Source organism: Drosophila sulfurigaster, chromosome 3 (assembly GCF_023558435.1).
Source record: "Drosophila sulfurigaster albostrigata strain 15112-1811.04 chromosome 3, ASM2355843v2, whole genome shotgun sequence".
NCBI lineage: Eukaryota > Metazoa > Arthropoda > Insecta > Diptera > Drosophilidae > Drosophila > Drosophila sulfurigaster.
Window position 1 is genome coordinate 32,445,532 of NC_084883.1, and position 14,032 is coordinate 32,459,563.

Consider the following 14,032-nt stretch of genomic DNA (forward strand, 5'->3'; position numbering starts at 1 on the left):
AACTGGAGTACAATTTTGTATATATTGTGGATGCCAATTGGACTATTTAAATTCAAAAATAAAATTCGTTGAATTTTATGTGTAGTTTCTAATTACTGATTGAATTTAAGCAGAAAATAACAATTCAATCTTACCGTAAATTTCCATCAGCCAACCAGTGAGAATACCATAAATATATACAGCAGAATAGGAAGGAATACTTTATCAGTCAGCAGTCACATAAACGATCTCTTAAAAATCGTATGTTGCTCACATCTTGAAATAAAACTCATTCTTTACATAGAAATGATGATATGACTAACTATGTTGTTTCTTCTGTTATCGCTAGCAAACTCATACTATTAGTAATCATTTTTGGATAAGTGGATGACGTCACTTTGCTGAGGTCTTTAAGGTAGCTCCCCATTTAGAAAATACACCGAATTTGCGACCAAATTGTCATAAAATATAATATTCTTCTTGAAAATTGTTGTCTACACGAAATTGTTTAATTGTGACTTTTCCATAGATCATAGATTTCCACAGGTTTGCACTATTATATAGTCGCTTTTTTTTAGTTAAATAAACAGTCTGATTGAATAAACTTGTGTGTTTTTGTACAAATTGAATTTTTAGACGGTTCATCATGTTATATGTATGTTGCATGTTATGTTGTATATGTTTGTTTGTTTTTGTTGTTTTTTTAGTAGTCTGGGATCACAACAATATTAGATCGTAACTCGCTGAACATATGAACAATTTCTTATATAGATCCATTTGGGATATGTTAACAGCGTCACGATAAGAAGAAAATTACATCGTTTTTGTTTTGTTTATTTTTCGTCTGTCTTCACAAATACTACACATTATTTTGTGCATTTTATTGGAATCGTTTGTTGTTTTGGCTCCACTGCACCCTCCTACAGTTGCAGATCTACCAAACAACCAACAAAATACTTGACATTGTGCTTATTGTTGATGGTTGTTGTTGGTTGGTTGTTGGTTGCAACTGTTGAATGGAGGCGCAAAGTGAAGCGACCACACACAGAGGCTTTTGTAAGAACTAATCTAAAAACTAAATGCTCGCCCTGCGCAGCGCTTTGTTTCTTGCTTGGTTGGATGAATGAATTGGATGTGATGGATTTCTTCCATATCCAACTATGTCCAAGTCCATTCTATTCAAGAACCAAGACAACAGCAAAGACGCGACGACAATTGGGCGCAAAAAGAACTAAATTTATGGAGAGAACAGTTCGGTAATCGATAATCGGTAATCATAATCGTAATAATAGTAGTAGTAATAAAAATAATTTAGTTGAAATTCACATTCATCACATTGGTTTGCACTCAGCCCGTGCCTGTGGTGTTACTGTTGTTGTTGTTGTTGCTGCTGTTGCTGTTGCAATGCGCGGCTGCAACTGCGGTGGCGACTGAGGATGCGGATACAGCTGCTGTTGTGGATGATGTTGTTGCCGCCGTTGCCGCTGCCGCCGCTGCATCCGCTCAGGTATCTGCATCGTTGAAACTCATGGCCGCATCGAAGCTATCAACAATAGTCTCCATTCGCTCGTGATGCTCGAAGCGTGCAATCTTCCTGCCCATGCGACTGTAGGAGCGTCGTGTTCGCCGAAAGAAACGAAAACGTGTGTCCTCCTCCTCCTCATCGTACTCGGGTGCCGACACCGAATCTTCGTCTGTTTCGCGCAGGAACCGTTGGATCTTCATCTTGGGATCGCGATGAATCTTAAAGATTTTCGTCGCTCCATGCAACTTGGAAATGTTTCGTGATGCATTGATGATGCCACGCTCGCTCAGTTGCAGTTGCGGATGCTGCTGCTGTTGCTGCTGATGATGGTGATGGTGATGATGCTGCGGCTGCTGATGATGATGCTGATGTTTGTGCGAACGATTCTGATTCTTGATGGCGGTCAAACGATTCGTGATGGAGACCACATTGAAGAGCTTGGAAAGTTCCGTGTCGGCGCAACGGGATTCGCGTCGACTCGGATTCTTGCCGTTTTTCACATAAAAGATGTGATTGATTTGATTATCGGCCACCAAATTGGCGGTGGGTGGTGAGCTGGAGCTGCCATTGCTGCAATTGCCATTGCCAATGCCAATGCCAATGGTGCTGCAGTTGCCGTTGCTGTTGCTGCTGAAGATGCCACTGCCTCCTCCACTGCTGCCACCATTGCCGTTGGACGTTAGCAGCGTTGGTGTGGAGGGCGGCGCAGGGGGTACGTGCGGCATTGTGTAGCAACGCTGACGTCCCTCGTACAGGTTGACAGCATTGTACCGGCTAAGTCGGCACGATTCCGACTCGATTTCTTCGTGGTCTGAGCTCGGCATATCCATTGCCTGTGTGTATATATTTTTATATGTGTGTGTGTGTGCGTGTGTTTTTATTTTTCGTGTTCGTGTACGTCGCAGTCGTGTATGAGTTTGTGTGTGTGTGTGTGTTGGTGTTTTGAGAGTGGGTGCGTTCGCGTGAATGGGCAGACGGGCAGAAACGGGACACAAAAATATGGGCGTTATAGTAATCGAAAGAGATGAATTGAGTGTGCAAAGTATGCAAATAATATTCTGCTTACCTGTAGCAAGCCCTCCATTTCCGAGTATTGACGATCCGTCAGACGGTGCAGTTGTTGATCCATTTTTGCTAAACAACAACAACAGCATAACAAAAATACGACCGTCCGATACCGATACTTTCGCTGCACAGCAACCCTGCGCACTGCGCAGTCCCAGACGATACCAATACCAATGGAGCAGCCCTGACCAAACGAGTAAAAACAAGGCGGACGTCTGGCAGCACTAAAATGCCATATTTTTGTATGCTTGTGGTATTTAGTTCGATGGGCAGCACTTAATGCACATATTTATGAAAGGTGAGAAAATATCGTAGTTATTGCTGTCTTTATTGAAAAAAAAACAACAATGATTTCGCTAAAATAATACAATTTAAAAACACTCAACACGTTACATTAAAGCCCTAATCAAAGAAATATATAATTTTTCGTATAAAAAGCCTACTAAGTACTTAAGTGCTCTTTTGGTATTTTTTCGAAATTCGTCATAAGCAGTTTAAAAGACCAAAAAATAACCGTTTTTGCGTTAATTTTCTACTAAAACATAATTCAAAGAACGCATTCAAAATGTTTTTATACCCGCTACCCATAGGGTAGAAGGGTATTATAACTTTGTGCCGGCAGGAAATGTATGTAACAGGTAGAAGGAGGCATCTCCGACCCTATAAAGTATATATATTCTTGATCAGCGTCAACAGCCGAGACGATATAGCCATGTCCGTCTGTCCGTCTGTGTGTCTGTGTGTCTGTCCGTCTGTCCGTATGAACACCTAGATCTCAGAGACTATAAGAGATAGAGCTATAATTTTTTTTCGACAGCATTTGTTATGTTTGCACGCAGATCAAGTTTGTTTCAAATTTTGCCACGCCCACTTCCGCCCCCGGAAATCAAAAAAATCGAATAACAAGCGTAAATTTAAAGCTGGAGTTGCGAATTTTGGTATATACTATAATTGCTATAGTAGTTATCATTCCTGAAAATTTGGTTGCGAGCAGATAAAAATTGTGGAAGTTGTTAAAGAAATACTTTTGTATGGGCAAAAACGCCTACTTACTAGGGGTCTTAGTTGCTTTGGCTGACAATCTGGTACATTGCGCCGTCTATGGTATATTTTGAATGGTGTGCTGTATCGATATACCAAACATACCATTTGGTATATTTTTTAGTATTTTTTAGTATTTTCGGTATATTTTGAAATAATACCGCAATATTTTGCCCCTATTAAAAATGGGTAGCGGGTATCTCACAGTCGAGCACACTCGACTGTAACTTTCTTACTTGTTTCGATTGATAACAATGAAGTGGTGTTAATTACGTAATAATTCCATATATTCGTATTAATTATATGTACATATGGAAAGGGAAGTGTACTGTAGTGTTGCCTTTATGGTCAGTGTTAAGCTGTAATGTCTTCTCGTGGCCTTTTTGCACCTTCTGCAACATTCGCAGTTTGAGCTTGACGCTTGCGGCAATTCTCAAACCGGTGGCCACGGAAATTACAGTGAGTGCAGCGCTCAACATGACGAGCACAACGCAATGGAACTGCAGCCCTTGCTTCAACTTGATCTTCCTGACTATTGTGCTCTATAACACGACCCAATTCAAGAAGATCCCGAAATGTTTTCACACTTTGCCGGGTAATGTGTTTGCGATACTTGATATTCAACAGACCATATAGAAAGTCCAGTTCTGTCTCTTCATTGTGGCGACCTTCTGGCAGCTGAGCGAGCAGTGCACGCTTCTCGACCACAAAAGTGTCAATGGCAACGCCATCAAACTGTTTCTTTGCAAAGAAATCCATGTAGACCTGGTATGCGGGCTTAGCAGGCGAGAAGTGCTCGCGAATGAGACCAATAGCGTCATTCCAGGTCTTTGCTTCCTTCCGAACACCTTGCCACCAAGTGGAAGCGATGCCATAGAAGAGCAGGGAGATGCCCTTAAGGGCGTTCTCATCGCTGATCATTTCCAATTCCTTGAAGGTGACAACATTCGTTATGAATTCCTCCACCTCATCGCGGCTTCGAGTGCCGCCAAATCGATGTGTGCAATTGCTGAAGCTGCCCTTTGTCTTTGCCATGGAGGCGTCTCCACTTGTGAGCACAGCATTGTCAGCTGCACTTACTGCAGACGATTTCACAGTCTCAATGAGTTGACGAAGTTGTTCATTTGTCATTTGTATTGTCTGTGCCATATTTTGCTTTAAATGTGGTTATTAGCGAAGTTAATGCTTTACCTTATTTGTGCCGCCAAATACACTTTTTGCCGGTTTTATAGCGCATTGTTGCGAAATTCATCTTCGAAAAAGCTCACTGGACTTCGAAGAGAGTTTTATTGGCATTACTAATAAGTGCTACTCAATTTCAGTTTCATATGTATGTCATACATCAAATATATATACATATGTATATATATACGTATGTATTCGCCATAATAAAATATTTAATGTTATTGTATCAACTTAGTGAAGCTTAACAAAATCAAATAGCAATACTTATGTATTGAATGAATGTTCATTTATGAGGTTAGTCATATGTACATATTTATGTACACATCAAAAGAGAATTAAAAACCAAATATCGCAAGCACCAAAATGCCGGTTCTTTGAGCATTCGACATCGAAAGTTGTTAATTTTGTTTTGCACTTGACTTTCAGAGAGAAAGGCAGATAGAGGGAGAGAGAGAGTCTGCGAGCAAAAAAAAAAACAATGTTCCCAAAAGCTTTTAGCGGATTGAATAGAATTCTCCCACAAGCCGATATCGTACACATACATTGTTAATTTCAATGTAGGTAGAAATATCAAAAGTAAATAATAATAGGAACGTTAAAATATTTAAAGCTCTCAAGAAGATAACATACAACCACAGACTAATTGACGGCGAAGTTATGTAAGCACATTACAAATTAGAAAGGTTCTATTAGAATGATTGAAAATCGATTTACAACTTCAGCCCATTTTATTTGATGATAAATGTATACATATATTTTAATTTTAGTTCAATTGTACTAACAAGTTTAAGAACTCAAGAAACAATAGCTCGAAAACATTTAAATTAATTTTGCCAAGACTGCCTGCAATTTAGAATTTCGTAGTATTTTTAATTATGCAAAAAAATTTTCCTAATACTGGTAATATTTATTAATAATGTAAAATTACCATTTGTGATTTATTTTTATATTAAAATTGAGTCGACTCTTAAACCTTCAGAGTTGTTAGTTTCTACATATAAAATTGGCTACTTTTCATATATAGAATATCAGCGTTTTTCCGTTTTATTCTCTGAAAAAGAAGTGTTTCCCATTGAAGTCCTAAGATTGAAAAACAGTAGGTTTTTATTTTAGTTGTGTATTTTGATTGTTTCGTTTTTTTCTAAGTTCAGTCTTTACAAATTTAGTTGTGCTTGATTATCGCAACCTCTTGTGGTCATCCATAGGCCTCCAGTATAATAATGATGACAATGGCAAGGAGAGCGCACTGTTCGTTACAGCGTGTGAGTGGCCAGTGCTCCGTATTCTGGCCCGCTAAACAACAAGGGCCAATATATACCGATGTAGATGTTGATGGTACTACGCGCCTATTAATTCTGCACAAGAGGTTGCATTTACAAACGTGGTGGGTTCAGGGCAGTCGCCACATGCTGGAGCTGCTGGGCGACGACGAATCCAAGAACCTTTAAGTGTGGATGAAAATGGATGGCGTGCCTAAAGCTTGCCTGGCTCTAAAATGTTCCTAAGAGCAGCTTTGTAGCCAAGGACAATTAAGCGTGCCAATTGCACGAATAGCGACAACATAGCCATTGTTGTGCAATTTATGTACTTGATAACAATGTTGATTTAAAATTTCTTATGAGAAAGATTCATTTTTTCATTGATTTTGCTAACAGCCAATCGGCAACAGTTCCTATCGCGAGATAGTGTAAAACCACGTGACAAACATCCAGGCTGGGCACAGAAACCACCGTGACACATTCCAAATGCTTCATGGTACGAATCCACATTTAGCGATTGTCAACTTGTGAACAGGCGAATCGCTAATGCTACATTGCAATATCTTCTGATACTGCAATGCAACAAAAACAGCGCTTGTGTACAGCCGGAATCGCAAAACAGCAAAACTGCAAATTGCAATGTTGATGCTTACTGCGCTCTTTGTACAACAGTTAAAATAAGGCAACAACCCTGCAGTGCATCGAAATGCATTGCAAAGTTGCTGCCTTTTGTGTACAACAGGCAACTAAAAGCAACAACGCTGCAGTGCATCGAAACACACTGCAATGTTGCTGCTTTCTATCTGCTCTGTAAACGGCTGCCATTGCAGACAACAACAAATGTTGCTCTCTGCTATACTCAGTGCACACATCCTGAATATCTGTCATGATCCGAGGTCTTACACCACACAAGAGGAACTGAACTAACTGGCTGTCGGCGGGTGTCCAGGGACTTTTTTTGCCGCATTGACTAAGGATCCGCACAGAGTAGCCGATGAAACGAAAACTAAGCGACAAGTTGTTGGGAGAACCCTTAACTTGATAGCCTCGTACACGCTTCACCCGCCCCTGCACAAACACTAGGCCAAGGCAGCGGTTTTTGAGTGACAAGAAAGTGGAGAGGCAAGGGATGCACGAAACACCCAAGCCAAAAGCTCTCCGCTGATACAAACTCAGCAGATTCAACGGCGTCCATCGAGTAAAGCCTTCGGCTGCAGTTCCGAAGAACAACAGCCGAGTGCAATACAATTCAGAACGTCGCTGATCTGCTGGGCCGCATCAATACGAAAAGCTTTGGCCTAGGAGCGAAATCCGTGCGCCTCTCCCGCCTTCATTTTCTTATCACTCCGGTAAACAAAGTTTACCAGTTTGCTTGTACAATGTACAATATAATTTGTTCTTGGTTGCAAAAATATCACGAAAGTGATTCATAGCGTTCATAGCCAAAAATAGCCGCAGACGCAGCGTGAAGTTTTGTTGTTCTTATGTTGATTGTAAGCTTTGCTTAGCTTGCCGGCACGTCATTTGTCGGTGAATGAGAGTGAAATGAACTTGTAAAAAAGCTGCTGACTTCCTTCTCGTTCTTGTCAATGTGAGGCCAGCGTGGCGAAGTGTTGCTATATTTCTTTTTGTTGGATCGTGACGTCAGCGTATTAAATGTGCGTTCTGCGCTTCCAGTTGTTGTTGTGAATTGCCAGTGATGTCACGATTTGAAGAGTTGCGTGGGTGTAGTCTTCTTAATCATCATTCTCCTCGTTCTGTGCCTGACGACGTTTGCGGCAGTTCTCGAACGTGTGTCCACGGAAATTGCAGTAAGTGCAACGATCAACACGGCGAGCACCGCGTAGTGGACCCTTGGATACGGCTTCATCTTCTTGGTTGTTATGCTCGATGATGCGACCCTGTTCCAGAAGATCGCGGAACGTTGTGATGCTCTGACGGGGAATGTGTTTGCGGTACTTGATATTCAAGAGGCCGTAGAGGAAGTCCAGTTCGGTTTCTTCATTGTGGCGACCTTCTGGCAGCTGAGCGAGCAGTGCACGTTTCTCGACCACAAAGGTGTCAATGGCAACCGAATCCTCCTGTTTCTTCTCGAAGAACTCCATGTAGACCTGGTAGGCTGGCTTAGTGGGAGAGAAGTGTTCACGGATTAGACCAATAGCGTCATTCCAGGTCTTTGCCTCCTTCCGAACACCTTGCCACCAAGTGGAAGCGATGCCATAGAAGAGCAGGGAGATACCCTTGAGGGCGTTCTCATCGCTGATGCTCTCCAGCTCCTTGTAGGTGACAATGTTGGTGATGAACTCCTCGACCTCGTCATGACTGCGAGCACCGCCAAATCGATGTGTGCAATTACTGAAGCTGCCCTTCGTCTTGGATGTTGAAGATTCACCAGCAGCGACAGCGTTGCCAGCTGCGCTAACAGCCGACGCACGCACTGCTTCGATGAGCGCTTGCAGTTGCTCGTTAGTCATCTGAATAGTCTGCGCCATTTTGTATTTAGTTTAAAAGACACACGCGACGTTGAGTTTAGTTTAAAAAAGCAGAGAACAAAGCCAATGTTGGCGAATGCTGGTGCTTTCAGTTATAGTGGTCGTCGAAGACTGAAGTTCCATTTTCTGGTCTGCGAGCTTTTAAAGCTATTCATTGTGAAATTCAACTTCGAAAAAAGAGAGCGGAAGAGAGATGTGAGAGTGGGAGAAGAGGCTATTGTTGCCATTTCTAATGACTCAGTGTTTTTCGCAACAAAACTAAATTGAAACGATTTTAAACGTTTACTATTTTTTGTGATTATAATATTTAAAACAATATATGTATATTACCTGTTTTTAATTAAACCGTAATGCATAACTACTTTCAGTTCATGAAAGATAAGATTTATAGGACTATAACTTTAAATTTCTTTCATTCAAAGAATTCCTATTCTAATGCTCTGGAAATTCTCGTAGTTTTAAAGTGAATAAATACAATGGTATACATATTGTCTAGTTGTAAATTAACTTTACTTAAATCTAAGCTTTGTCTAAAAAGTATATGGTAATAAAAATAATTATTGATTGATTATATTATAAAATTTAAATTTAAACATTGATATATATGTACATACATATGTATGTAGGTCTGTGTAAGCAAGAAAAATAAAATCGATCGTTTTGAAAATACATATGTATGAGCATACATACATACAAACATGTACTTCTAGGAACAACATAGAGACATAAACCGATGTAGAAATACTAGTATGTAAAACTTATATATACATATATATGTATGATTAATTGAGAGCAGCAAATGCCGGTTGCTCACGTTTTCGAATTTAAAAGCTTTCGAATTTGTACTCTCTCTTTCGAACAGAGAGCTACTTTTGTTTATGATTCACATTGTGAAAAAGCTTATGTCTACATATATTTTAGTCAGTTTTAACAACTGGCAGCCGCGATTCGGTTGTTGCATTGCAGGTTGTTGATGTAGTTGGTGTTGGTGTCAAGTCTAAGTTCAATAAAATGACGCAGTTGTCGGACGCGCAGTTTCAAATACTAATCGAAACAATCAAATCATTGGCACCTCAAAAGACTGAGCAGGAGGAACCTCAATCCAAGGGAAGCTTCAGCAATTGCCCAGTTCGATTCAGTGGACAACGAGATCATGACGCTGTCGATGAATTTATAACAGCGGTTGAGACATACAAGGAGGTTGAGGGAATCAGCGATAAAGATGCCTTGAAGGGCATCTCACTACTTTTCAGCAACATTGCAATCACCTGGTGGAAGGGCGTGCGACGTGAAGCAACGACGTGGGATGATGCACTGCAGCTCCTTCGTGATCACTTTTCGCCCACAAAGCCATCTTATCAAATCTATATGGAGATCTTCGAGACAAAACAAGGATCCACCGAGGCGATCGATACCTTTATCTGCAAGCAACGCGCTCTCTTAGCCAAATTACCAGAGGGACGACACAACGAAGAGACGGAACTTGACTTCATTTATGGACTTATGCTGCAAAAGTACAGAGAGCGTATTCCTCGCCATGAAGTTAAAACATTTCGCGAACTCCTCGAGCGTGGTCGCAACGTGGAGCGTACAAGACAATAAACTTTAGATTCTTTCTGAACCTAACAAACAATGGCTATGATTTAGTTAAGTTGTATTACGTGTAGTTAGACTTCTTTGTTATTTAAATAAACTTATATGCATAAGACGAAAAAATATTTGTTTTATTTCCTAAGAAAGCGTGTCGCAACGGACATCTTAGATTCGTTCTTACCCAAAATATGTATGACTAGAAGTGGAAGTATCATCTGTCAAATATATGAAAACAGTTTTGTTCTAATTTATATTATGAATTTATTTTTAAGTTATTTTATTTCCTATCCATTTCCTGAAATAAATAAATGTTTCCCATTCCAGCCCATGCCCAATAAAAAGAAATCAGCAAAATTGTTTTTTTAGTTTTAGTTTTGTATTTGATTTTTTCTGGGTTCAGTCTTTGTTTTGTTTCTGTTGTGTTTGATCATTAACAACCTCTTGTGGTCATCCATAGGCCCCCAGTATAATGATGATCACAATGGCCAAGTAAGCGCACTGTCATATCATCGGGGAGTGCGGGTCCAAGTTTGTTACAGCGCGTGAGTGGCCAGTGCTCCGTATTCTGGCCCGCTAAACAACAAGGGCCAATATATACCGATGTAGATGTTGATGGTACTACGCGCCTATTAATTCTGCACAAGAGGTTGCATTTACAAACGTGGTGGGTTCAGGGCAGTCGCCACATGCTGGAGCTGCTGGGCGGCGACGAATCCAAGAACCCTTTTGTGTGAATGAAAATTGATGGCGTGCCTAGAACTTGTCTGTCATCGAAGTGCTCTTAAGAGCAGCTTTTCAGCCAAGGACAATTTAGCGTGCCAATTGCACGAATGGCGACAACATAGCCATCGGGGTGCAATGTACTTTGACAAATATTGACATAAAATGTCATTAAATTGTTTGATTTGTTCAAAGTTCTCTCATAGAGAGAATTTTGGTTTTGCCAACAGCCAATCAATAACAGTTCCTATCGCGAAAGACGCACAACCATTTGGCAACAGCTTCAGGCCGGACACAGTTGCCACCGCAGAGCAACAACGCTGAAATGCATCGAAACACATTTCAACATTGCTGCTTACTACGCACTGTGCACAGCCTGGAGCTCCGCCAAGGACATACGTCGCACAAAAGGAACGGCATCAATGACTGACGGCGGGGGGTTTTTTGCCGCATTGATTAAGGATCCGCACCGAGTTGCCGATGTAGCGCAAACTAAGCGACAGGTTGTTGGGAGAACCCTCAACTTGATAGCCTCGTACACGCTTCACCCGCCCCTGCACAAACACTAGGTCAAGGCAGCGGTTTTTGACAAAAAAGTGGAGAGGGGAGAGCCGCACGAAACACCCAAGCCAAAAGCTCTCCGCTGATACAAACTCAGCAGATTCAACGACGTCCGTCGAGTAAAGCCTTCGGCTGCAGTTCCGAAGAACAACAGCCGAGTGCAATACACTTCAGAACGTCGCTGATCTGCTGGGCCGCATCAATACGAAAAGCTTCGGCCTAGGAGCGAAATCCGTGCGTCTCTCCCCCCTTCAATTTCCCATCAAGATGTTCCTTGGTGCATAAACATTGTTGTGATAATATCACGAAAACCATTCTAGAGTTAGCGTTCATAGCCAAAAATAGCCGCAGGCGCAGCGTGAAGTTTTGTTGTTGTTGTTGTCTTAAGCTTGGCTTAGCTTGCCGGCACGTCACTTGGCGATGAATGAGAGAGTGAAATGAACTTGTGTAGAAGCTGTCATCCTCCTTCTCGTTCTTGTCAATGTGTGACCAGCGTGGCGAAGTCTTGCTGTATTTCTTTTTGTTGGATCGTGACGTCAGCGTATTAGATGTGCGCCCTACGCAACCAGTTGTTATTTTTAATTTGCCGATGATGTCACGATTTGAAGAGTTGCGTGCGAGTAGTCTTTTAATCGTCGTTGCCCTCGTTCTGTGCCTGTCGACGTTTGCGGCAGTTCTCGAACGTGTGTCCACGGAAATTGCAGTAAGTGCAACGATCAACACGGCGAGCACCGCGTAGTGGACCCTTGGATACGGCTTCATCTTCTTGGTTGTTATGCTCGATGATGCGTCCTTGCTCAAGAAGGTCACGAAACGTTGTGATGCTCTGACGGGGAATGTGTTTGCGGTACTTGATATTCAAGAGGCCGTAGAGGAAGTCCAATTCGGTTTCTTCATTGTGGCGACCTTCTGGCAGCTGAGCGAGCAGTGCACGTTTCTCGACCACAAAGGTGTCAATGGCAACCGAATCCTCCTGTTTCTTCTCGAAGAACTCCATGTAGACCTGGTAGGCAGGCTTAGTGGGAGAGAAGTGTTCACGGATTAGACCAATAGCGTCATTCCAGGTCTTTGCCTCCTTCCGAACACCTTGCCACCAAGTGGAAGCGATGCCGTAGAAGAGGAGTGAGATGCCCTTGAGGGCGTTCTCATCGCTGATGCTCTCCAACTCCTTGTAGGTGACAATGTTGGTGATGAACTCCTCGACCTCGTCATGACTGCGAGCACCGCCAAATCGATGTGTGCAATTACTGAAGCTGCCCTTCGTCTTGGATGTTGAAGATTCACCAGCAGCGACAGCGTTGCCAGCTGCGCTGACAGCCGACGCACGCACTGCTTCGATGAGCGCTTGCAGTTGCTCGTTAGTCATCTGAATAGTCTGCGCCATTTTGTATTTAGTTTAAAAGATACACGCGTTGTTGTGGATTAGCTTTGAATGTAGTTGAATTGTGTGGGAAATGCAGAAAACAAAGCCAAAGCTGGCGAATGTTACTGCTTTCACTTGGTGTGGTCGTTGATGACTGAAATTCCACTCATTCGTGGTGGGACTTTTATAGCTCGCGGTTGTGAAATTGTATTTCGAAAAAGCTCTTAGTGAGAGAGAGATAAAACTATGAGTAGAAAAGAGAGAAGCGGGCAATTGGGATTGCTGTTCTACTGAGTCAGCGATAAAACTTATTTCAAACACAGCTAAACATTTATATTTACATTCATATATATACATGAATGTGTATGTACATATGTATGTATGTCTTTCATAAACATGTTGAACTTCATATACATATGTACATATGGACATGCCGGTAAAAATATTGATTAGATAGCATCGGTGATTTTCTATTGACAAAAGATAGTACATATAGTATAAACACAAATTTGGTGACTTTGGTAATTACTTAAACATTCGCAAAGCAAGTACAGTTATTGTACCGCTGAAATGATCGTATTTAATCTATAAACAAAAATGCATATGTACATAAGTGTACATATGTACATATGTATGTACATATCTACCAATGTTCAAAGCTGTAAAAATTACAATTGATCGTATGTACAAGACAAGGCTAGCCATAGACACACATACCTACATACATATTGTATTTATATCTATAAATCAAGTAAATATAAAAAATTGTATACTGCCTTTTTGTGCCTCGTGGTTTTTGATTCAATTTCATTTTTGCATGAAACCATTATTAGTCATTTGCGAGGGTCTTAATAATAGCGTTACATTATAGTGTACATATGTAATTATGAAGGATATAGATTTTGATTCTGATAAACAAAAATAACAAAAGTTTTTAAAAGTAATAGGATCGTTAATGAAAATTTAGGTATACATTATGTATTTAAATGTATGTATGTACATAGTATATAAAAGCATTCATATGCATTCTAATTTTCCGTGGGTCTATTAGTTAGTGTATACACTATTCATATGTACGTATGTATGCATTTGTATGTATGTTTATATTCAGCAACCCATGATGTGACGATTAATCATCGGGGATGACTTTTTGAATAATAAAGAAAAATTTGTTTCTGTATGATTAAACCGATTCTAAAATAACGCCCGCATAAGATTACAAAAACAAAATATACAGGAGTCTTTCTAT

The 14,032-nt window shown here is 40.9% G+C and overlaps 5 protein-coding genes across 5 annotated transcripts; 1 reads left to right on the forward strand and 4 right to left on the reverse strand.

The window, feature by feature from the left end:
* Positions 1–423: 423 nt before the first annotated feature.
* Positions 424–2,800, reverse strand: LOC133842575 (Ca(2+)/calmodulin-responsive adenylate cyclase). Its single transcript, XM_062275730.1, has 2 exons — positions 2,571–2,800; positions 424–2,337 (listed from the first exon to the last, which is right to left on the reverse strand). The coding sequence occupies exons 1-2, from the start codon at positions 2,631–2,633 to the stop codon at positions 1,483–1,485; spliced, it is 918 nt and encodes a 305-aa protein (XP_062131714.1). The 5' UTR covers positions 2,634–2,800; the 3' UTR covers positions 424–1,482.
* Positions 2,801–3,852: 1,052 nt separating this feature from the next.
* Positions 3,853–4,936, reverse strand: LOC133842410 (activity-regulated cytoskeleton associated protein 1-like). Its single transcript, XM_062275480.1, has one exon. It carries the CDS (start codon positions 4,757–4,759, stop codon positions 3,965–3,967), a length of 795 nt encoding a protein of 264 aa, XP_062131464.1. The 5' UTR covers positions 4,760–4,936; the 3' UTR covers positions 3,853–3,964.
* Positions 4,937–5,896: 960 nt separating this feature from the next.
* On the reverse strand, positions 5,897–12,945 carry LOC133846149 (activity-regulated cytoskeleton associated protein 1-like). Its single transcript, XM_062280927.1, has 2 exons — positions 10,578–12,945; positions 5,897–5,981 (listed from the first exon to the last, which is right to left on the reverse strand). The coding sequence occupies exon 1, from the start codon at positions 12,802–12,804 to the stop codon at positions 12,049–12,051; it is 756 nt and encodes a 251-aa protein (XP_062136911.1). The 5' UTR covers positions 12,805–12,945; the 3' UTR covers positions 5,897–5,981; positions 10,578–12,048.
* On the reverse strand, positions 5,961–8,667 carry LOC133846148 (activity-regulated cytoskeleton associated protein 1). Its single transcript, XM_062280925.1, has one exon. The coding sequence runs from the start codon at positions 8,544–8,546 to the stop codon at positions 7,791–7,793; it is 756 nt and encodes a 251-aa protein (XP_062136909.1). The 5' UTR covers positions 8,547–8,667; the 3' UTR covers positions 5,961–7,790.
* On the forward strand, positions 9,462–10,866 carry LOC133846150 (activity-regulated cytoskeleton associated protein 2). The gene has a single exon (XM_062280928.1). It carries the CDS (start codon positions 9,558–9,560, stop codon positions 10,146–10,148), a length of 591 nt encoding a protein of 196 aa, XP_062136912.1. The 5' UTR covers positions 9,462–9,557; the 3' UTR covers positions 10,149–10,866.
* Positions 12,946–14,032: the final 1,087 nt, after the last annotated feature.